The sequence below is a fragment of the Nicotiana tabacum genome, chromosome 10 (genome assembly GCF_000715075.1).
Source record: "Nicotiana tabacum cultivar K326 chromosome 10, ASM71507v2, whole genome shotgun sequence".
NCBI lineage: Eukaryota > Viridiplantae > Streptophyta > Magnoliopsida > Solanales > Solanaceae > Nicotiana > Nicotiana tabacum.
In genome coordinates, this window is record NC_134089.1 from 105,060,267 (window position 1) to 105,082,857 (window position 22,591).

General features: G+C 40.6%; 1 protein-coding gene across 3 annotated transcripts; it reads right to left on the reverse strand.

The window, feature by feature from the left end:
* Window positions 1–2,580: 2,580 nt before the first annotated feature.
* Window positions 2,581–13,215, reverse strand: LOC142164723 (uncharacterized). Of its 3 annotated transcripts, none has more exons than XM_075223161.1 (2): window positions 12,229–13,215; window positions 2,581–6,381 (listed from the first exon to the last, which is right to left on the reverse strand). In XM_075223161.1, exon 2 carries the CDS (start codon window positions 4,320–4,322, stop codon window positions 3,519–3,521), a length of 804 nt encoding a protein of 267 aa, XP_075079262.1. In that variant the 5' UTR covers window positions 4,323–6,381; window positions 12,229–13,215; the 3' UTR covers window positions 2,581–3,518. The 3 variants fall into 3 exon arrangements, with proteins under 3 accessions (XP_075079262.1, XP_075079261.1, XP_075079260.1); XM_075223160.1 differs by having other exon boundaries at window positions 2,581–8,226; window positions 12,229–13,214; XM_075223159.1 differs by having other exon boundaries at window positions 2,581–8,434; window positions 12,229–13,214.
* Between the last annotated feature and the right edge of the window lie 9,376 nt (window positions 13,216–22,591).

Below are 22,591 nucleotides of genomic sequence, written 5' to 3' on the forward strand. Positions count from 1 at the left end.
TTGCAAACAAAACTGATACAATCTCGTTCCATGGTGAGCCAATAATAACCTGCTCGAAGTATCTTCTTTTCCAAGACATACCCATTCATATGCAGCCCGCAAACTCCAGAATGTACTTCGGCCATGATAGTTGAAGATTCTTTAGCATCTATCCACCTTAGCAATCCTATATTGGGAGTCCTCTTGTACAAGATTCCTCCACTCAAGAAATATCCACTAGCCAGGAGTCGAATAGTTCTTTTTTAGTCATCTGTAGCATGTACTAGATATACCCCCCGACCTGATGTATTCCTTGATATCGTAGAACCAAGGTTTGCCATCGCTTTCCTCTTCCACCACATTACAATATGTATGTTAATCATGAACTTGGATATGCACGGGGTCGACATAAGCCTTGTCTGGATGGTGTAACATTGACGCCAGAGTAGCCAAGGCATCAACAATCTCATTATGAATCCTGGGAATATGTCTAAATTCAACCGACTTGAATCGTTGACAAAGATCATGCAGGCAATGTCGGTACGGTATGAGCTTCAAAACTCTATTCTCCCATTCTCCTTAAATCTGGTGAACCAACAAATCTGAATCTCCCTGAATAAGTATTTCCTGGACTCCTATGTCTATAGCTAACCTCAAACCCAGAATGCATGCTTCGTACTTAGCCATGTTGTTGGTGCAATAAAATCGAAGTTGGGCTGTTACAGGGTAGTGTTGCCCTGTTTCAGAGATAAGTGTAGCCCCTATTCTGACCCTTTCATGTTAGCAGCTCCATCAAAGAAGAGTTTCCAACCTAACTTTTCATCATGGTCAACCTCGTCAACACACATGACCTCTTCATCAGGAAAATAAGTCTTCAGTGGCTCATATTCATCATCTACCGGATTCTCGGCCAAGTGCTCGGCCAAGGCTTGGGCTTTCATCGCGGTCCGAGTCACATAGATGATGTCAAACTCTATAAGTAAAATCTGCCACTTTGCAAGCCTTCCCGTGGGCATAGGCTTCTGAAAGATATACTTTAGAGGATCTATGTGAGAAATGAGGTAAGTAGTGTAGGACGACAAATAATGCTTCAGCTTTTGCGCCACCCAAGTCAGGGCGCAACATGTCCTCTCAAGCAGAGTGTACTTAACCTCATATGGAGTGAACTTCTTACTGAGATAATAGATTGCTTGCTCCTTCTTTCCCGTGACGTCATATTGACCTAATACACAACCAAAAGAATTATCCAAGACTGTCAAATAGAGAATTAAAGGTATTCCAAGCTCTGGTGGGACCAGCACAGTTGGATTCGACAGGTACCTCTTAATCCTATCAAATGATTCTTGACACTCGTCAGTCCACTTGACTGCAGCATTCTTCTTCAGTAGCTTAAAGATGGGCTCACAGGTTGTCGTGAGTTGAGCAATAAACCTGCTGATGTAATTTAACCTTCCAAGCAAACTCATCACCTCTGTTTTGTTCTTTGGTGGAGGTAACTCTTGAATGGCTTTGATCTTTGACAGATCCAAATCAATATCGCGTCTACTGACTACGAATCCCAGCAGTTTCCCAGACGGGACACCAAATGCACATTTCGTTGGATTGAGCTTGAGTTGTACCTGCGTAGCCTTTGGAAAAACTTTCTCAGGTCTTTGATATGATCAAATTGCTTCTTTGACTTTATGATCACATCATCTACATAAACCTCGATCTCCCTATGTATCATGTCATGAAATATGGTGGTCATCGCCCTCATGTAAGTTGCCCCAGCATTCTTCCAACCAAATGGCATTACCCGATAATAGTATGTTCCTCATGGCATGATGAATGCTGTCTTTTCTGCATCTTCCTCATCCATCAAGATCTGGTGATATCCAGCGTAACAGTCCACAAAAGATCCAATCTCATGCTTGGCACAATTATCGATTAGAATGTGAATGTTCGGCAATGAAAAATCATCCTTTGGACTTGCTTTGTTAAGATTACGGTAATCAACACAGACCTTGGTCTTACCATCCTTCTTTGGTACTGCCACAACGTTGGCTAACCAAGTGGAATATCGAGTGACCCGAATGACCTTTGCAGTAAGCTGCTTCGAGACTTCTTCTTTAATCTTCACACTCATGTCAGTCTTGAACTTTCGCAACTTTTGCATGACAGGAGGGAATGCTGGATTAGTTGGCAATTTATGAACTACCAGATCAGTGCTCAAGCCCGGCATATCTTCATATGACCATGCAAAGACATCTTTGTACTCAAACAGTGTTTTGATTATCTCCTCCTTAACTTGCGGTTCTAAATGTACACTTATCTAGGTTTCCCTAACATCATCTGGGTCCCCTAAATTGATTGTTTCGGTTTCACTCAAATTAGGCTTTGGTTTTTCTTCAAATTATTTTAGCTCTTTACTGATTTCCTCAAATGATGCTTCTTCATCATATTCTATTTCGTCATCATATTCTACCTCTTGGGTTGTTATTTCAGAATTAGATTGGCTTTTAAGACTCGGCTAAAAATTCTTCATGCATGTCATGTCACTGCAACCAGCATAAGAAGAACTCCACAAAAGAAAAAAGGAACAAAATAAAACACTATTAAGAATAACGGAAAACGGGAAATTTTATTTTATTGAAAATAAAAGGATAGAAGGCTTTGAACGTCAAAACAAACAAAAACTAAAAATCTGGATTACAACTCTGGAATAACCCAGATAACAGAAAGGAAAACAAAGCAAACTACCAAAACTCCTTCCTGGTGGGGAGAGAAGTAGCTTCCCAATTGCTAAGCTTCACATTTGGGCCAACGAGCTGCACATCTGCTTTACTGGAGCCTTCACCAACTTCTACCATAATGACCTCATCGAACCTCTTTATCATCTCTTCATCAACATCGACCATAGGTTTTGGGATTGAGGAGGTTGGAGTTTTTTCGGCTCCTGGCTTGACAAAAGACTTATAGATGTGTGGGATGGGCTTGGGGAGCGACCATACCTTCTGTTTCAGATTTTTAACCATTTTCACGTCCTTCTCTGTGGGCGTGAATCCCAAACCAAACATACTAGGATTCCCATTGGGGCGCACTGGATGCACAATACCCTGCAGAGATGAGCCCAGACCCTTGCCCGGCACAAAACCATTCTTCAACATTTCATTCGCAACCATGACGAACGCGGAGGATAGCTTAGGATCCGTAATGCATTTTCCTTCGGGAATTTCCTCGACAGACACTGTTTTGAAAGTCTGATAGACCCACGGTCCCTTATCATCTTCAACTTCAATAAATGGAACAATTGTGTCATTGCAAGCTAACAAGTTCTCATCACCGTGCACAACTATTTCCTGCTTGTCCCATTCAAACTTCACCATTTGGTGCAGAGAAGACGGGACTGCCTTAGCAGCATGTATCCAAGGCCTGCCCAACAATAGATTGTAGGAGACAGCCTCATCTAACACTTGGAATTCCATGGTAAACTCAACTGGCCCTATCGACAATTTGAGCATTATATTTCCAACAAAATCTTTACCTCCCCCATCAAAGCCTCAAACACACACACTGTTCAAGTGGATTCTTTCGGTGCCAATCTTTAGTTTTTGCAGAGTAGACAGGGGACAAATATTTGCACTAGAACCATTGTCAACCAAAACTCTTGAGACAACAGAATCTTCGCACTTTACCGTGAGATAAAGAGCTCGATTGTGTTCTGTACCCTCCATAGGAAGTTCATCGTCCGAGAAAGTGATCCTATTTGCTTCGAAGATCTTGTCAGCTATCTTTTCCAAGTGGTTCACTGTGATCTTATCAGGAACATGTGCCTCATTCAAAATCTTCATCAAGACCCTGCGATGTTCATCTGATTGTATTAGCAAAGACAAAAGAGAAATCTGAGATGGTGTTTTCCTTAACTGCTCCACAATGGAATAATCCTGCACTTTCATCTTTTTCAGGAACTCCTCAGCCTCTTCCTCGGTGACCGATTTCTTTATTGGCATTTGGCTATCCTTGAATGGCCTGGCTTTCCTAAATTCTTCTAGGGTGAAACATCTACCAAAATGAGTCAATCCTCCAGTTTCATTAACTTCTTCCTCTATTTCTTTTCCTTTGTATGTCACTATCACTTGCTTATAATTCCACGGAACAACCTTGGCATCCACCACTGGTAGCTGGGTTACTAGTTTAATGATGATAGGGGTAATAGGAGCCCCCTTCACAACTATGACAGGCTTACTTGGAATCCCTGGTACTACCACTTTTGAACTTTCCGAACTTGCTCTGATATCTTTCGACGGCCATTTCACGACCAACACTGGTGGTTTCAAATTGTGTGAGCTCGGCTTTTCTATCATCTATTCAACTGTCAAGGGTGTTGCTTTGGTAGTGTCTAGAGCTTTAACCAAATTACTTACACTGGCCCGAATCATCATGACGGACTTAGAAGACTTCTTGGGCTCCCCATCCTTGTGAACTATTTCAATCATATGTGTCTCCTCATGGGCTGGCAAAGGGTTTTGGTTGATGTTTGGCGCATCTGAGCTTTGGACTACAATTTGGTTTGTATCAATGGGCTTCTGGATTGCCTTTTTCAAATGCCAGCACTTCTCTATGTCATGCCCTGGAGCATCATAACAATAGGCACACCTCAGGGAATAATCGAGGTTCTTTGAGGAGGATTTGGTATCTTTGACTCAATCAGCCTCAAGACGTCCAACTGCATTAACCTTTGAAATAGACTAGCATAGGATTCTCCAAATGGGGTAAAAGTTTGTTTTCACTATTTCCTCTCTCTTCTATACTCTGGCCTTGATCGAAAATTTGAACCATTAGGGTTTTGGTAAAGTTGTAGAGTGGATAGGCATTTTGTGGAGCTGGGTAGGTATTATGTGGGACTGGGGCACACCATTGTGGATAAGGAGGGGTTGAGCATATGCCTGTGCATGGTGAACAAGGTATTGGGATGGCATGGCTGAGTATTGGGGGTTTTGCAGGGAAAAGTAATGTTGGGGTGGATTATATGGAGCTTGGGCGTAGGTTTGAGGTCGGGGTCGAGGATGGGTGTACTGATGAGGTGAACCCCTCTGGCCATGCCATGATCCTGAGACAACCATAGCGACATCTTCCTTCTTCTTCTTGTCTAGCAAACTTCCGGTACCACTTTGGATTTCCTGGGTGGTTGCTTTTATAGCAGAATAGCTCATGATCTTACTCGACTTGAGCCCCTCTTCCACCATTTCTCCCATATTTACCGCATCATTGAAAGACTTACCAATGGTTGAGATCAAGTGGCCATAGTAAGTGGGCTCCAGGGCTTGAAGAAAGTATTTAACCATCTCGTCTTTTCCATCGGAGGATTGACTCGTGCAGCTTGCTCCCTCCATCGGAACCCATATTCTCTAAAGTTTTCACTAGGTTTCTTTTCCACCTTGGTCAAAGATAGGTGGTCTGGAACAATATCTATATTGTACTGAAAGTGTCGGGCAAAGGCCTGAGCCATATCGTCCCATGTGTACTGCCTGCTAGCGTCCTGGCGGGTGTACCATTCTAAAGCTGCCCCATTCAGACTTTGGCTGACGTATGCCATTAGCAATTCGTCTTTTCCCCCGGTGCCCCTCATTTTACTGGAATAACCCTTCAGATGTGCTACAGGGTCCCCATGTCCGTCATACAAGTCAAACTTGGGCATCTTGAACTCGGCAGGCAGTTGGACATCGGGGAACAAACACAAATCCTTATAGGCCACACTCACCTGGTTTCCCAACCCTTGCACATTTCTCAACGATTGCTCCAGATTTTGTACCTTCCTAAACATCTCTTCTTGCTCTGCGTTCTTGGGTGGTTTGTCAGTTTCAACATGAGTTCAAATTGGGGAGTGTAAGAGTAAGAATCTAGGACTTTGAATGTGGGCTCCGGTGTATAGTAGTGGGCATCTGTAGCGGGGAATGCGGGCTCACTAGAGGATCGGTGGAGGGTAGCTTGTGGAGGGGGTACAAAAATAGGAGCAGATGTCGGAGCAAGGTACGAGGTTATTTTGGCTAGAGGAGCATGAACAGTTTGGGCTGAAGTGCCGGGATAGTTGTGGTAAGGGGTAAAACCAGGTGCGTGTTGTGGGGAAAGATCAATGGTATTGAGCATCTGGGATTGAGAGAGTGGTGGAATGGAAGAAGGGTTTTCTGTGTAGTTGGTAGGGAACGAGGGTGGAGAGTGTCCCTTAATCCAGGCCTGATACATTTCTACCATCTGGTGCTTCAACCTCCGGACCTCCTCTTGCAATTTCGATTCCGACCCAACAATCTCCCTTGGTGGGTCTACAACTCCAATGTTTGTTTCCTTGCTAGTCATGACTGTTTGATGCTTTGATGGGGTGTTGTATGGATGACTTGCCAGGATGCCAACAAACTAATCACCTTCCTGAAATTAAATAAACATAACAGAGGATAATAACACAAAACCACCACGTTAGCGTTAGGGCATTTATCAAATAATAATATCACATTACGTGCAATGCACCTAGCAACAATTAACGGTTCTAAAATGGCTTTGAGGGTCGCAGGGTCATAGGACATCATCCTGATTTGCTCATTTCAATCCTTCCTTCTCTTTCTTTTCCAACACCTCTTATCCCTTTTACTCTTTTATCTCTTCTCTCTCTCTCTTTTTGAACCAAAAATGATTTGATCGAACTCCCTGTAGGTTGCCTAGGTATCATGTCCCTCATGAATCATACCAAGTGTAGTTCTGGAAAAGTGATGGAAAATAAACTAAAACAAAATCTTTTTGGGATTTTTCGTTTAAAACTTTTCGATATTAAAATACAAAGAGAAGTACGATAATGAAAGACATGACAGACTCGACTACACTATGACAGACTCTACCACTACCTAAAAGACTCAGTACTCCTAGATAAGACGCGAAAGTAAAAGACAACATAAGACAATCTCAAACACCTAAATAGAATGACTCCTCAAGCTGCTCCTGAATGCAACGGTCCTGACTGTGATGGTCCTGGGCTGTCCGTCATGCTCAAACACTGTAACATGCCTCGTAAAGAAACATCGATGCTGGGAATAAAGGCCCTGGCGTGTGCCCCCGCATCCTGAAGGCCGACCCTAAACAAATACTGGCCATGCTGCTCCACGTTTGCTGCCAATCCCGCTAACTGAGACTTTATCAACTCAAGCTTATCCCAGGGATCTTGGTCCGATGCCTCCTCAAAATCATCTGTCTGAACTGCCCGACCCCTAAGTTGTGCTGGCAATGGGGTGCTGACCCCTGGCGGGACGGACTGTAACCAAATCAAGTACTCTTGAGTACACTCGGGCCTGCCAACATCCTCTACTAATGTACTTTTCTTCATCCTCTTTGCATTGTTCCAGTATTGCACATACTTGATTTCGTCAACCGCCTTTTTACTAAAATTCATGATATGCCTCCGAAGATTCAAAGTTGGAGGCTCCTCTTGTCTTCTGCCCAATTGTCGCATTACCCTAACGGGAGTGTACGGCCTGACATACTTGAGTCCTATCAGCATCAGGAAAGGCTGCATGAGGCACCCTACCAAGATGTCATCCAAAGGTAGCCAAAGGTAAGCCCACAAAACATTCCCATTTGTCCTCAAACCAAGGAACTCAATCCAAGCCGTGACACCTACTGGTATGTAAACTTAGGAGATTTCATCTTACGCTCGATGCATACCACCCGATCCCTCAAGGCAAGGTCGATGGGACAAAGTAAAGAAGCGATGTGCAAATGCTCCATCATCCACAGTTGTAGCAAAAGGTTACTTCCCTCAAAATATCTGACACCTCCCCTAACCTCACTCAAGGCTCGGTACAACTCTGCTAAGATCATCGGCACAACGGTAACTGTTTTGCGTTGCTTCTCATGAAATAGTGCCATTACCACTGACTGCAGACGGGTGCTATGTGCCTCTCATCTAATGGAAAAACCAATAATCCCAACAAAGCAAGGCTGAAAGCTTCGAGGCGACATCTTTGCCACTTTGCCTTGGTTGTGCAGAACTCATCCCAAAAGACGTCAAAACTATCATGTGGTTCAAATCTAGCAAACAAATAATCCAAGGATATCCAGGACTGCTCGAGACATTTTAAATGCTTATTATCTTTCAGGCCCAGGTCGCTGAGGAATCTTGTCCTAGAGTGGTCTCGGGGAAGTATCATGTCCTTGCCTATATAACTTAAACGAGTGAGACCAGACATTTCCGCCAAGGTAGGAGTCATCTCACACACTCCAAATCTGAAAATCAAATTTTGCGGATCCCAATAAGTCAGCATCGCCTCCACTAAGTCTGGGCGAGGTGTGATATTAAGAAGAGAAGTTAGGGTGCCCAATTTCTGCATTAACTCATGTTGTTCTAACAATGAAAACATTTTCCACCACTTGATCAATTTCCTGGGAATCTTTACTACCATCAGCACTTTGGATCGAATCAGCGGGTCCATACCTGAATGAAGAGAATATGATTTGCGACTCGGGACACTACATGACACAACAACATTTCCTAGTAGACAAATACAAGACACAATTATGCTATATTTTGCAGATTGGCCTAAGTGGCTGAAAGTGACTATTGGTGCAAACTTGACAAAGTTGACCTCTAATGCATGAAAAATACTCCATTTAAAGCTTACATGACTCCAACATCCCAACGATCATGGCCTTAAAAATTACTTTGCGGAAATTGACCTTTTTTGCAAAAATGGCTGATATGGCCAAATGTGGCTAGGGACGCAAACACGACATGGATGAACCTTAAAGTGATATGACACCGAGTTGAAACTCAAGATCCTAACACATGGGTAATTGAACCACTTTTGCGAAAATAACCCTATTTTGCAAGAATGTCTGATGTGGCCAAAAGTGGCTAGACATGCAAATTTGACAGGAATGAACCTTAGAATTGAGAGGACACTTTATTGTAGACTCATGGCTTTAAGACAGGAGATAACAAAATGCTTTGAGAAAAATACTCCTATTTTTGCAAAAACGACCGATGTGGCCAAATATGGCTATACATGCAAGATTTGGCTACGACCCCGTAAGCCAAGAACTTAGGACCTACTAGGAAGACCGGACCCTATGTGGGTTGCCTACGTATGCCGCCCCGAAATACGAGAATCGGGTTCGCGTAGTTCGGGAAGATGCAACTAATTTGAAAAAACTATATTTTTTGTCTTTTCGAAAAATGTAAAAAACTTTTGGATTTTCTTTTCATTTTTTTTGAATTTTTGGAAAATTATGAAAAATGTAAAATCTTTTTGGATTTTCTTTTTCTCTTTTTTTTTGAATTTTTTGGAAAATAATGGAAAAGTGTGAAATCTTTTTGGATTTTCCTTTTCTTTCTTTTTTTGAATTTTTTGAAAAATAATGGGATAGTGTAAAATCTTTTTTGGATTTTTCATTTTCAATCAATTGTTTTTTATTTTTGGAAAACTATGAAAGAAAGATGCGAGTAGGCCCTACTTGCTTCATTTTTCACCCTTCTTTCAGAGACATCGGTCCGCCAAATGACCTTTTTACCTTCACATATGCAATATTTAGCACATAGGATGATTAAATGTCATTTTGGGTCACGGACCCATATTGACAAAATTTGGACAGGCTTCCTACAAGGGACACGGTACCTGGGACCGAGTCCTAATAGGTCTAAATGACATGATGCAAATAAAAATGACCTAAAGGCTGACCTAAGTTTGGGGTTCACTAACAAGGCAATTCGGGGGAGCGTATGGTCGATGGTGGCTGCTCAAGCTTTCCACCCACTCCATACGTCCGACGGCCCCCTCCTAAAATAAGGGTGACACAACGAAAAGTTCGTGTACGCGACGCGTACTCCGAGACTTGTTCCAGAAAAGAATTAATCGGGTAATGCATATGATGACAGTTATAAAGCAGTAAACACATAAAGCAAAAACTGTAAACACATAAACAACTAGCAAATAACAAAATATAAAAACATAATAAAAATTAAGTAAAGCTAATGAAAAAACATAAAAACCTCAACCAAATATTCTAAAAGCCAACAAAATCAAGTACTAGCTCGAACCCGCAAGTCCAGTCCTCAGCAGAGTCACCAGAGATGTCACACCCCTTTTTTACAAACTCACTCATCCTCTTAAATAAATAAAAAGGATTTGTAAGGCTCAAAAGGGTTTTTAATTAAAAAGTGACAAAATTGTGTTCAGAAAGAAACAACTCAGAGTCGCCACCTGACATTTGATTTCGGTGTGTCAGGTCACCATTTTTTCTAAAAATAATAATTTTCCTTTCAAAACACTTTGAACTCTAAAACTAAGTCTACACCAGATAATAGGGTAAGAGGGTTCATTTGACTAGAGGAGAAGGTGTTAGGCACTCCCCCAGTCCCGTGAAAGTCACGGTTGCGTACTCAATCTAGTTGGCTTTAAAATATTCAATTGAGGTTAAAACACAAAACAAAATAAACACACAAGAGGCTAGAGGTCGTCCCCACCTAAGAAAGATAAAATAAATAAAAGAAAATATTAAAGTTCTATTCTACGATACTTCTTCTACGATGTTCGCCATGGCCTCCAAAATATTTACATAGTTCTTCGGGGAATACCCCGGATAATAATATATACAAACTTCACGGGGCATTTCCCGGATAAATTTAACTACAGGAACGACCTCTCGCCTCAAAATAACAAAAATCCTAAGGCTTGCCTACCCACGTGTGGTCAGCCTAAATATGCTCCTAGCGGACAATGTAATTAAATAAACAAATGAAAGACGACTAAATAAGTTAGAAGAAAATTCTAAATCATGCTCATTACTTTAACTTCTTATTTCATGCATTGGCCAAGCCCAATCCTAAGACATGTGAGCAAATTCATTACTAATGGGCTTTGGTCTCCCCACTTCCCACGACAATACAACCATTCAGCCGAATGTCAGCAAATCAAGCAAGATAAGTATCCAAACTATACAAACTGAAAGAAAAAGAGAGAAAATAAAATACAAATACTAATAGAGGAAATAAAGAGTGTATTCAAGTATGATAAGTGCTATTAATACTCCATTACCTCATATGTGTATTCTCCCATTATTTCTAACTAAGTGGCTCAAAGCAAAACTCATATCCCATAGTGATAGGTGTGGACAAACTCAATTAAATAACTAACAAAGCTTTTGCTCAGATCCTAGCAAATTCACCAAATAAGCCGCACGAACAATCTCTATGCCATGGTGTCAAATTACATATTTGGCATGCCAACTAAATACGAACAAAGATCAAACTAATTTCAATAGAAAGACCCATACTGGTTAGGCAATGCTACACTTATACTTTGAATTCTCGCCTCGACACCTCATTAGCTTAATCATGTTAAACTCATCATGGTCACTTTTAGTTCACCTAAGTAACAATCTGCCTATTCGTCAATTTAACAAGACATTGGGGCCCTTAGCTGATCCAAATATTAGTTAAGAAAGATCACAGAACCTTCACAAGGCATTTCACTAAGTAATTGTCGACAAAATAAAGGAAACAGTAGAAGGACTTCAACTTGAGTTCTCATTTGAAGACATAAAAACTCTCAAACTTCATGACACCAATGATACCTTCTAATGACATTTAAACACGACGAACTTGAAGAATAATGACACAAGATTCACGTCAAAGCAGCTAAACTGCCTTGGCAGGACTTTCGTGAACGTGAACATTAACTTCTGTGGCCTACAAGTAAAGCTAAGTGTGTGTCGACTCACGAGTTCAAGAATGAACTAAGCACAAAGTTAACCTAGCATCAAGTCATGACTGTAGAAGAAATAGAACCATTAATCCCAATTTAGAATCACTGCCTTTTCAAACTGCTAAAACATGGACACGGTCATACTGTAACACCAAGAAAAGCACACTAATGGGCCACGATCCGTTCGACAGTAACTCAACCATCTAACCCTTGATCAAAGCATATCAAACCAAACAGACTGAAGCTCAATTACCATTCACAAACTGACGAACCAGTTCAACAAAGATGAATAACCACTAGAGAAAGCTTCGAATCAGTTTCGGGTTAAACTTAGCAGACAAACGAAACAAACTTATAAAATGCAGCCAACGACTCGGTCATCTTAAACTAAACAAATCTGAACTTGAAAGATACTTCAACATATAAAGGAAGCTAAGAACATCCAAATCATAGAAGGTAAATCATTCAAATTGGATTAACTTAGTACTTGGATCCACATGAAAACGGTAAAGGATGAGGTATGAACCTGAAAACTGGAATTTCAATTATCCTTCGATGTTCGAATGTGGTACAATCAGCAGAAAACTAGGCAACGAGCTTGAAAGGAAAATCGCTACTGAAATCCGAGACTTAAAAGGAACCACGAGCTGACCTCGAAAGACAACTTCAACTCCACGGCAAACCTCGATCAAACTCCATAGTTGAATTCCGAATCCGAAATGGAAGCGAAGAAAAATAGAATCCTCTTTTACTCACTATATAGTTTTTGCTTTCTGATTTTGAAATGTGATTCAAATGCAAATGGACTGATTCTTATTTTGTTTTTTTAATGAATTAAAACAGAAATCTAGAAGGAAAAGTCAAAATAAAAAATTCCAAAGAAGAAACTAATTTTTTTGTTTGTATTTTTCTACTTTGAAGCCGAATTAAAACAAGAGGAAACTGATTTTGTTCTTTTTTTGATATATGAAAAACAGAAACCCAAAATATCAGAAGAGAAAATGTGGAAATAAAAAATTCGAACCCTAGAACTTTTCTTTCGATTTTCTGATTTTTCTCTCCAGTTTTTTTCGATTTTTCGTCTCTGTCTTCAAAATCCCCCAATTTCTCTCCTTTATAGTTCGAAATCGAACAAATGGAGGGACTAGATTGACATTCATTCAATCTACGGCCCCCATTGATTCGATTTGAACTTGAAGAGCAAGAAAACGCGTAGAAATGATGAGGCTTTGTACGGAGTGTGTGACGTGGAAGAAGGAGAGAAGAGAGGAGGGGACCATGGGCATGTGATTCCGGTGATGTCATCGTGGTTTGGGCGCGGCAGAGGGTGTGAAAGGGTGGGGGCGCCGTTTTGGGTGTGTTCTTTAGGGTTAGGGTTTGGTTAAGATGAGCTTTTATATGGAGCTATGATTTAATTAGGGCCATTGGATAAGTTAGAGTGAAAGGCTAGGATTCAAAGGGATTTCGGGCGGGTCGGTCTGGTAAGGAAACGGGTTGGCAGGTTTGAAGGGATTATGGATCAAGAGTTAAGGGATGGGTTGCTAAATTTTGGGCCTTTATTTGTTAAATTGGGCAAAAAGAAAGTTGAAAATCCAATTTAAATATCTATAAAAAAATGTAAAACTTCTAATTGATTTTGATAAACTATTAATATTAAAATAAAAGCTAAAAATGAAAGTTGAAATTATTTTTTTGTATTTTCAAGGATTATATTAGAATTAAAATAGGTTAAAGTAACATATCTTTCTAAAAATAATACCTAATACTGAATTTAATAGAAAAGTGAAACTATTTTTTTGTATTTTTTCAATTTTTTTGCGCAAAAATATAATTAAAATTAGTAATAAAGTAAAATCATATAGAAATAAACTCAAATAAATATTCTAAAAATACTAAGACTATTAAAGGTGATTCTAATATGCGGGTCAAAAATTACATGTCTACATCAATGTGGTGGTAAGTCTCCCCACCTAGTTTCCTTCTTCCCTCGATCGCCGGAATGGTCTGGCAACTATATATTGGGTTGCTACCGTCGCCATGAATGATCACCTCCTGGTGATTCCGTTCAAACTTTACTACCTGATGCAGCGTGGATGTTATGGCCCCAGCAACATGAATCTATGGTTGTCCCAGCAGCAAATTGTAAGATGCTGGCACATCTATCACCTGGAAATCGACCTCGAACTATGTTGGTCCCATCTGCAAGCATAGAATAATCTCACCAATGGTGGACCTCTGAGAACCATCGAAGGCTTTCACATTGATTGCTCCATCTTTTATCTTATGCAGTACTTTAACCAACTTCTTGAGCGTTACTGTGAGTATGCGATTTTTGCCCTATATGAGAATTACTCCCAAAAAATTCAAAATAAAATAATTTTCCTTTGTGTGCAATTTTGAGAATTTTCGTAGCATTTTTGGATAATTATTTGTATTTGTCTATGCATGTTTATATTTTAAATTAATAAAAAATACAAAAAATATGTCGCATTTGCATTTAGGATTTAATTCTACAATTAGGAGTAATTAAGTTTGTTTTACAAAAATGAAAAAATCACAAAAATAATGTTTTTTGCATTTTTATCATTTAATGTCCAAGTTGTGTGATTTTATTTAATTGTGTGTGTTAATTGTTATTAAAAGTTAATTAGTACTTTTATAAATTAATCTAGTCTTGTAAGTTAATTTAGGATTTTTGGAATTTTTAGTTTTATTAGTTTAAGAAAAAGAAAAGCAAAATAAAAGAGTGTTAAATCATATTTGGGCCAAATCAATTTAAAGTCCATCATCCCAAATAATTTTCTTCCCCTTGAAATTGAAACCCGTCCAAGACAGCCCAGATACCCGGCCCATACCCCATCCCCGACCCAATCTGCCCCATAGACCAAACGACATCCCCCTTTCTTCATTTCATTTTCATTTCCAATCCCTAACAAAAAAAAACCCCTAAAACCACCCGCCACCTTCATCTCCCATCTTCAACAAAACACACACATACACAGAGCCAACCATCCAACACTCGAACGACCACCCCAGCAACGCCTGAACCACCAACACGCACACACACAGTCCGTCGACCACTTGAAACAGCCCGCCTCACGTCTACCACGACCACATCTAGCAGCTACCACCAGCTTCGTCCAAACGACCACCTCCCTTCACGCCAGCCCTACCACCGTCGACTCCATCAACTCTTCGACCACAGACGACCGACCAGCGAACAAAACGACCCCCAACCCATTGACTCACCTTCTCCATAACCACCCTCCAGTCCAAAACGAGACCAGCCATCCGAGGTCGTGCTTAGTCGTACATCGAGGCAGTGCGTCGAGGTTCCGTTCGAGTCTGTGTCTGTTAGTCAAGCGTCAAAACAGTGTTGTGAACGAAACTGGGTTTCATCGGAAGTTCAGCATTGTTCGACATCGGATCGTTAGCATAAAGGTCAGCCATAGCTCGTTCACGGATTTTTGCTTTTTATTTGGAGTTCCATTTTCATTGTGTGTAATGGAGCAAGAAAGTGCAGTAGTGAAGGTCATATCTCTTACCTCGAATCTATGTTATTCACGGACCTATTTGTGGTTTCATTTTAATATGTGGGTTCATTTTGATAAAATTTTCGCATGAAGTATCCTACTGCATATTCGTTGAAATTATATGTGTGTGCGTTTTGACGACTTTCCTACTGTTTTGAGTTCAATTGATGATTGTGTTTAGTGATTTGGATCTACTTGTTTGTTCTGTTAAGTTTGTTCTGATATGAATCTGGCCTTGTTGAATTGTCCTAATGTTGTTGATTGGGAGTTAGTTTCATGTGTTTAATTAGTCAATTTTTAGGATTTCTAACTTAGTTGAATTGGTTATAGCTGATGGATTTGGTACAGATTGAAAGGGGTTGAGGTAGGATAGTAGTTCAGGGCATTCAGGAGGGTAGTTTGGGATTTGAGAAGTTTGAAATGGTTAATGAGAGTGGTCTGACAGTAAAGGTACCAATATAACCATTAAACTAGTGTATTGTCCCATAATAGTGGGATGAGAATCAATATATGAGAGGTTTATTGGGAGTAATTAAAGTAAAAAGTACCCATAACATGCAAATTAATTATTGAAATGGGACATATAGTAGTGGGGAACAAGGGAATTAAATAAAGAAAAGACAAGGGTAGTGGCGAACAAGTGAATTAAAAAGAGCACAAAACATGTAGTAGTGGTTGAGGAATATCATGGGCAGAAATACTTTCTTAATTAGCTTAATGCTCCTAAGAGCTGGAAAGTTAATAAAGTTTGGCTATAAATGAGAGGAGCTTTACACAGTTTGAGGGGGGTCTCTTTTGGAATGAGTTTTTTTAAAAACAAGGAGTGAGCTAAAGCATGGATATTCTTTGAGAGCTTGAAAAAACGGAGACTTGAAGAGCATAAGAGTGATAAACTAGTTCTTAAAATTGAGGACTTTTTGTTCCATTAAAACCTGAAGTGAAATTCTTAACTTTTAGTTACTAAGTTATTTTTTCCAGTTCAGTTTGGTGTACTGAAGGGTTTGAGGTTCACTGGTTGATTTCATGTTGATTTTGGGGTTCAATTAGTTGCTTGGGGTTATTTGTTGTTGTTGTTTGGTTTCACAACTGATTCTGGGCGGTGGTCAAAGTGTTTATTCTGGTTTAAAACTGGGTTTTGAGTTGTTCTGAATTCCAAGCTGCTGCTGCCGGTTACCTGCTGTTGCTGACCCCTTTTCCTCTTCTTATTGTTCTATAATTTCCAGGTATTTGCTTCTTTCCTGATGTATTGGTGCTGATTTAAAGTGGAAATGCAAAAATGGAAAACGCTTACCTTTCTTGCCTCTTGAACCTTACCTGTTTGGACTCCATATACTAATGCCTAAATAGTTTAGACAAAATAGCTTAATGTAGTGTAGTTCTGATTTGTATACAACTATATAACCGGACTGAAATCAGAAATAGACGTTTGGACCGATTAGCTGGTAGATTGGTGATAATCACCAACTTTGACGTAGTATGGTTTACTTGTGTAGTTTAAGTTATGGAAAATTAAAATAGTTCGAAGCATGAAATGAATTCGAGAGTTATGATTTTATCTTGTAGTAACAAGCAGAAAATGAACAATTAATTAAGACATGAACAGTAGTTCAAGGCTATTAATTAGGATATGGGTATCAGTTTAAGGGAAGCATTACGACATTTGTTTTCAATAGTAAAGTTCAGTAGTTCAGCTTTAAAATCACGGATATTTGAATATTGATCTAGTAAGGTTCATTTGAATTAATCAATCAGTTGCATCGTATTATGGCAATACCACGCTTCCAGCTCGACTTAAACGACCCCAAACGACCCATTTGCATAATTTGAAGTAATCCCAGTGATCATTTGCTCAATTGGAATCAAGGCGGGGATTGACAGTCCACTTCGGATAGTTTGGGCCTCCGTGCCATCCCAAATGGCCCAGGTCTTGCTCTTGATTACATGTTCATTTGGACCTGGGCCCAGGCATAGGTCTGGCCTGCTCTTTTAAGCATATTCGAATAGTTATTTTTTGTATGGTTAAGGATAAAAAATTCAAATGACTTCTTGAACCCCAAATGTAGTAGTAGTATTAGAACTAATAATAAAATTAGGACTTTTCCTTTTATTTTTAGAGACAAATAAAAATAGCAATTCATAGTCGCTTTTAGGTTTGCCCTTTTAAATAATAAATGAGACGAGCCTCGCCAAACAAAAATACATAAATTGCGGGGCCCTCAATAAATGGTTAAAATAAAGCATTTAGAATTCGGGATATGCCGTTTAGTGAATTTCACGGCCCTCCCCAAAGATAATGACGCGCAAGTCACTTTAGGTGCGCTTTAAATAATTTACTTTCTTAAACTCGGGTGCACATTTATGTGACCCAAATCCAAATCTCAACAGAGTCAAAATGTGTCCATAACCACGGGTGCATTGATGTGACGTGGTTCGAGATGTGTTTTCACGACGTTGCAATTCTCTTAAAAATAATAATTATCATAAAAACGGTAAAGAGTTAAAATTTGCACATAGGTTCATAATTGTTAAAATCAAATAAATAAGCCGAATATGACAGTTGAGCGACCATGCTAGAACCACGGAACTCAGGAATGCCTAACACCTTCTCCCGGGTTAACAGAATTCTTTATCCGGATTTCTGGTTTGCAGACTGTAATACAGAGTCAATCTTTTCCTCGATTCGGAATTCAACCGGTGACTTGGGACACCATAAATCTCCTAAGTGGCGACTCTAAATCTTTAAATAAAATTCCGTTTCTATTGTCCTTTAATTGGAAAAAACTCCTTTACGCCCCCGCGGGCGCAGGTAAAAAGGAGGTGTGACAGCTCTGGCGACTCTGCTGGGGACCGAACCCAGAATCTCTGGTTCAGGGTTCAAGAATTCGAGCTTAGATAAATTGTCTTATTTGGTTTTATGTGATTTTTTTACATGTTTGGGCCTAATGTGCTAAATGATGCTTTTACCGCTTCGATATTATCTGAACTGTATATAAACTGTGTCGAACCCTTCTCTTCTTACCTCCGGGGATGTGCTTACTGGTTGAGACTCCCTATTCTGTTAGTGTCATACCCTGAAATAAGAAAGAGGCCGGACAAGTTACAAAGCCAGACGATCTCGCGGGTCCCCGGTACGTTGCCCCCTCCTCGACTCGAGTTGTCCGCTCGGGTACACAGTCTATAACAAATACCTAGGCTTTGAACCTAGAATAACGTGACTTCATGCCGGATCCCTAGTAGGAACGATTATTTGCATCATGTTGCATTTGACTTAGGGGACTCAACACAGGAGTTGGGTCCGTCTACGACTAGCAACCTAAAATGGAAAAGACCATCCTGATGCATCTTACTTGCTACTTGTGCATTTGTTTGCTTCGGACTTGCATGTTGATCGGCTTTTGAATATTTTGAGGAAAGAGAGATAGAGGTACAAGGGTTAAAAAGAGTTAAATCGCCTGTTTTGAAAAAACTAATGTCCAAATAGTATCGAAACTCTGCCGAATTTTTGAGAAAATGAAAAAAAAAAGAGAAAAAGAAAAAAGGGTTTTTTATAGTTTTATTTGCCAATGGAAAAGGGTCTTGTTTTCAAAAATAGTTTATTTTTTCGAACTACGCCGGTTTGATTCTCACCGGGTGTGAGATACGTAGGTAACCCTCATCGGGTCCAACCTCCCCTTTTGCAAAAATAGCCAAAAATGTCAAATTTTAATTGTCAACATAAATAAGTCGGGTGATGCCATTTTTGGCAAGAATAGCCGAATGTTCCCGAAAGGGACGCCGGAAGGCTGACTTTGCATAAACGGCCACTTTTAGTCATTTTTGGATTTTTGACCGGTTGACTCACCCAACCTTAAAATCTTCGTTCCCAAAGTGCTGAAAAGCCGTGTTCGGAACTGGATCTTTCTTTTAATCTGTGAAAAAATAAAAATAGTCAATTTGTTGAGTCAAATAAATTTTATTTTCTTAATAACCTTAATAAATGTGCAGGATGAGCACGATGCAAAACGAACCTTTTTCAATAATGACTAAAATCTCTTTCGAGTTGCAGCTATGGTGGGATAATTTAGGTGGTAAAGGGCAAGATGAGGTCAAGAAATATCTAAAAAGTCTTACGGGTTTATTGGAAATCCAGCCTCGGGGGGATATCATAAGAGCTTTAGTCACCTATTGGGACCCGACACACAATGTCTTCCACTTTCTCTATTTTGAACTCACCCCAATTTTGGAGGAAATAGCCGGGTACATCGAAAATGTTGAAGTTCCGATAAGGCAAAAATACCTGGTTGCTCTAAGAGCTGTCACCGCGCATCGGTTTTTAGATTCATTAAAGATACCCAGGACGGTCCATAACCCAGATTTGGCCGCAGGTTTTTGTAATCCGCGCTTCATATACGACAGATACGGTCAGGACGGAGGATTCAACAATCCGGGTAACAAGTTATGCAGCAAAATTAACCGTCAGAAATGGAAGGAGCATTGACGAGTGGCTTTCATGATAACCTTTTTGGGCCTTTTGGTGTTTCCAAGGAAAGACGAAAACATTGATTTGAAAATAGCCGGGGTCGTCAGTACCTTGCTCACTCAAGATGAGAGCACTCTTGCACCTATGATAGTATCTGATATCTTCCGAGCTCTCACAGCCTGCAAACCCAGAGGGAACTTTTTCGAGGGGTGTAACTTGTTGCTACAAATATGGATGACTGAGCATCTCTGCCACCGCTCCCAGCTCTTGAGTTATGGTTCCTCAAAGAAAACTTGCATAGAAGAGTTCTACACAAGAATCAAAGGGGTTAGTCTGCCCGAAGGAGTTAGGGCGTGGACATCATTCTTTTGGACCCTCACCGCCAGCCAAATACAGTGGACATTAGGATGGTTGCCCGTTGATGAAGTCATATATATGCCAGCGGCTAGGACCCACTTTCTATTGATGGGGCTCAAGAGCATTCAGCACTACGCGCCATATCGGGTTTTGAGACAACTCGGAAGATGCCAAACGGTGCCATAAGAGGAAGATCTTAGTGCTCAAGTAATTAAGATTAGCCCTGACGGACAGTTTCCTGAAGCAAGAGTCCGTCAGATTTGGAGTGAATGCCAATATTTAAAAACAGATACTTGCGTACAGGATCGGGCCAAAGGTGAAGTGGCGCCAGGATACCTTGCTTGGTACAGGAGAGAACTTGAGCACGAAAGGCCGGCTGAAAGACCCCATCTCCAGGAGTTCGTCAAGGCGTTGCAAGAACAGTGGGATTGGTTGGCTAAAGAACACGAGTACAGGGCTACAATAGGCAAGTTGGAGAAGCAAGTTATGGATTTGAAATTTGAGAAAGATTTGCATATCGCTGCAGATGAGGGAGAAAGGAGAAAACTAGCTCAGGAAAACGAGGTCCTCAAAACTCAAATCCAGGAAATGAAAATAGCTGTCAGAAGCCAAGAGAGAAGCCAGGATGATAAAAGGCTCATAAACGGTCTAAGAAGAAAGTCCTCGAGTATCAAGAAGACCTGGAAAAATCTAAAGCTGGTCTATCAAGAATCCAGGTGAAATGGATAAAGAAGGCAGAAGAGCAAGTACGGTTTATGCAACAAATGAAGAGGGACTACGAAGGGAACATCGCTATATTGAGAGAAACAATATCCACTCTCAAAGAGCAGATCTTCAAACAAGCCCGAGATGCCAGAACAGATAGGAAGCGCTACTATGATCTGATGGCCCAAATGGAGAAACAGATAAATGAGTTTCAGGATCAACTCTTTTACAATGCTCAAGTGCTGGGGACGCAGAATCAACAAATAGAGCGATTGCTTATGGAAAGGGACAGAATCAAGGGAAGAATCGACAAAATCGGGCACTACATCACCATAAAGTGCCTAGCTTGTGAGGATATGTCCCGTACCACCTTCTTTGCTCAATAATGATTTATGTCCACCAGATCATGGAAGATTTGAAAGACCTGCAAAGGGGCCTTGCACCAAAGCCCGTGGCGAGGCCGAACGACGCCCCGCGGGTGCCAAAATTCAAAACTCTGAGACGTTCATAGTTTGAGTCTGTATTTTCCTTGTCTTCAGAGTCTATTGTCCGTTGGAGTTTGTATTTCCCTTTTGCATAAAGTTTGTAGTCTGTATCAAGCCTGTCAGTTTCCTTTCAAAAATGTTTTGCCTCGTAATAAAATGTTTTGCTAATGAATATTGAAAAATCCAAAAATAGTGTCTTTATTTTCCGCACTCATGCCAGAACTACGCACGGTCTGATTCATACGGGGACATGATACGTAGGCAATCTCTATAGGATTCGACCACCACTAAAAAAAAGAAAAAAAAAGGAAAATGCAAGAAATAATAATAAAGAAGGATAGAATAAAGGAAGTTTAAAAGAAGGGACACAATTATGAGAGGCCGGAATGACGTACGTAACCAAAGCAAATGCATGGTAGAAATGGTTAATTGCCTAGGTGCATTGCATCCCAACGTGTAATTGCATATTTGTTAAACTCTAAAAACTAACAAGTTTGTTGATTTTCAGAGAATTCAAGCAGTTAGTTTATTTAGAGGATACTGGCATATTACCATTACCAAACCAGATCGAAGGGACCAATACCAGAAATCATGTCTATCCCAGATGTTGACACTAGTGTTGAGGTAGAGGAGTTGGACGTCTATAAAATGAAAGAAGAGATGCTCAAGCTTAAGCAACAGATGGCCGAAATGTACCAGGCCTGGTCCAAAGGGCAATCACCGCCAGTTTACCCTGCTAACCCTGCTTTTACCCCACCATTAGCTCAGTCTCAGGATCATCCCGCCACCGATCCAGGTTTTCCCATTTATCAACACTACCATGGCACTACTTCTCATACGCCACAAGCTCCACCACCAAAATCAATTCCATACCCTCCTCCACCAACCACCCCTGTCTTTGTGGCATCTCCACCAACTGCACTCCATAAATCCCCGAGTGAACCTGTGATCCAAGCGCAGGACAACCAGTATTATCCCCCGAAGCTTACTTTCAAAGCGCCTGAAGCCTATCCACATGATCCACATTCTGACCTACCGGGGAAAGCAGAAAAACCGGCCAGAAAGCCTGAAGAGGAAGAGATGTTCAAAAAAATGAAAGCATAGAGCAATCCTTCAGGGATATGAGAGGGCTAGGAGGTCAGGTAAGCGTGGCCTACAAAGATATGTGTTTATTCCCTAATATACAGCTACCGGCAGGGTTCAAAATGCCCAAGTTCGACTTGTACAACGGACACGATGATCTGGTGGCTCATCTGAGAGGTTTTTGTAGCAAGATGAGGGGATCGAGCGGAAGATATGAATTACTCATGGCGTATTTCAGCCAAAGCTTAAGTGGATCGGCGTTAGAAT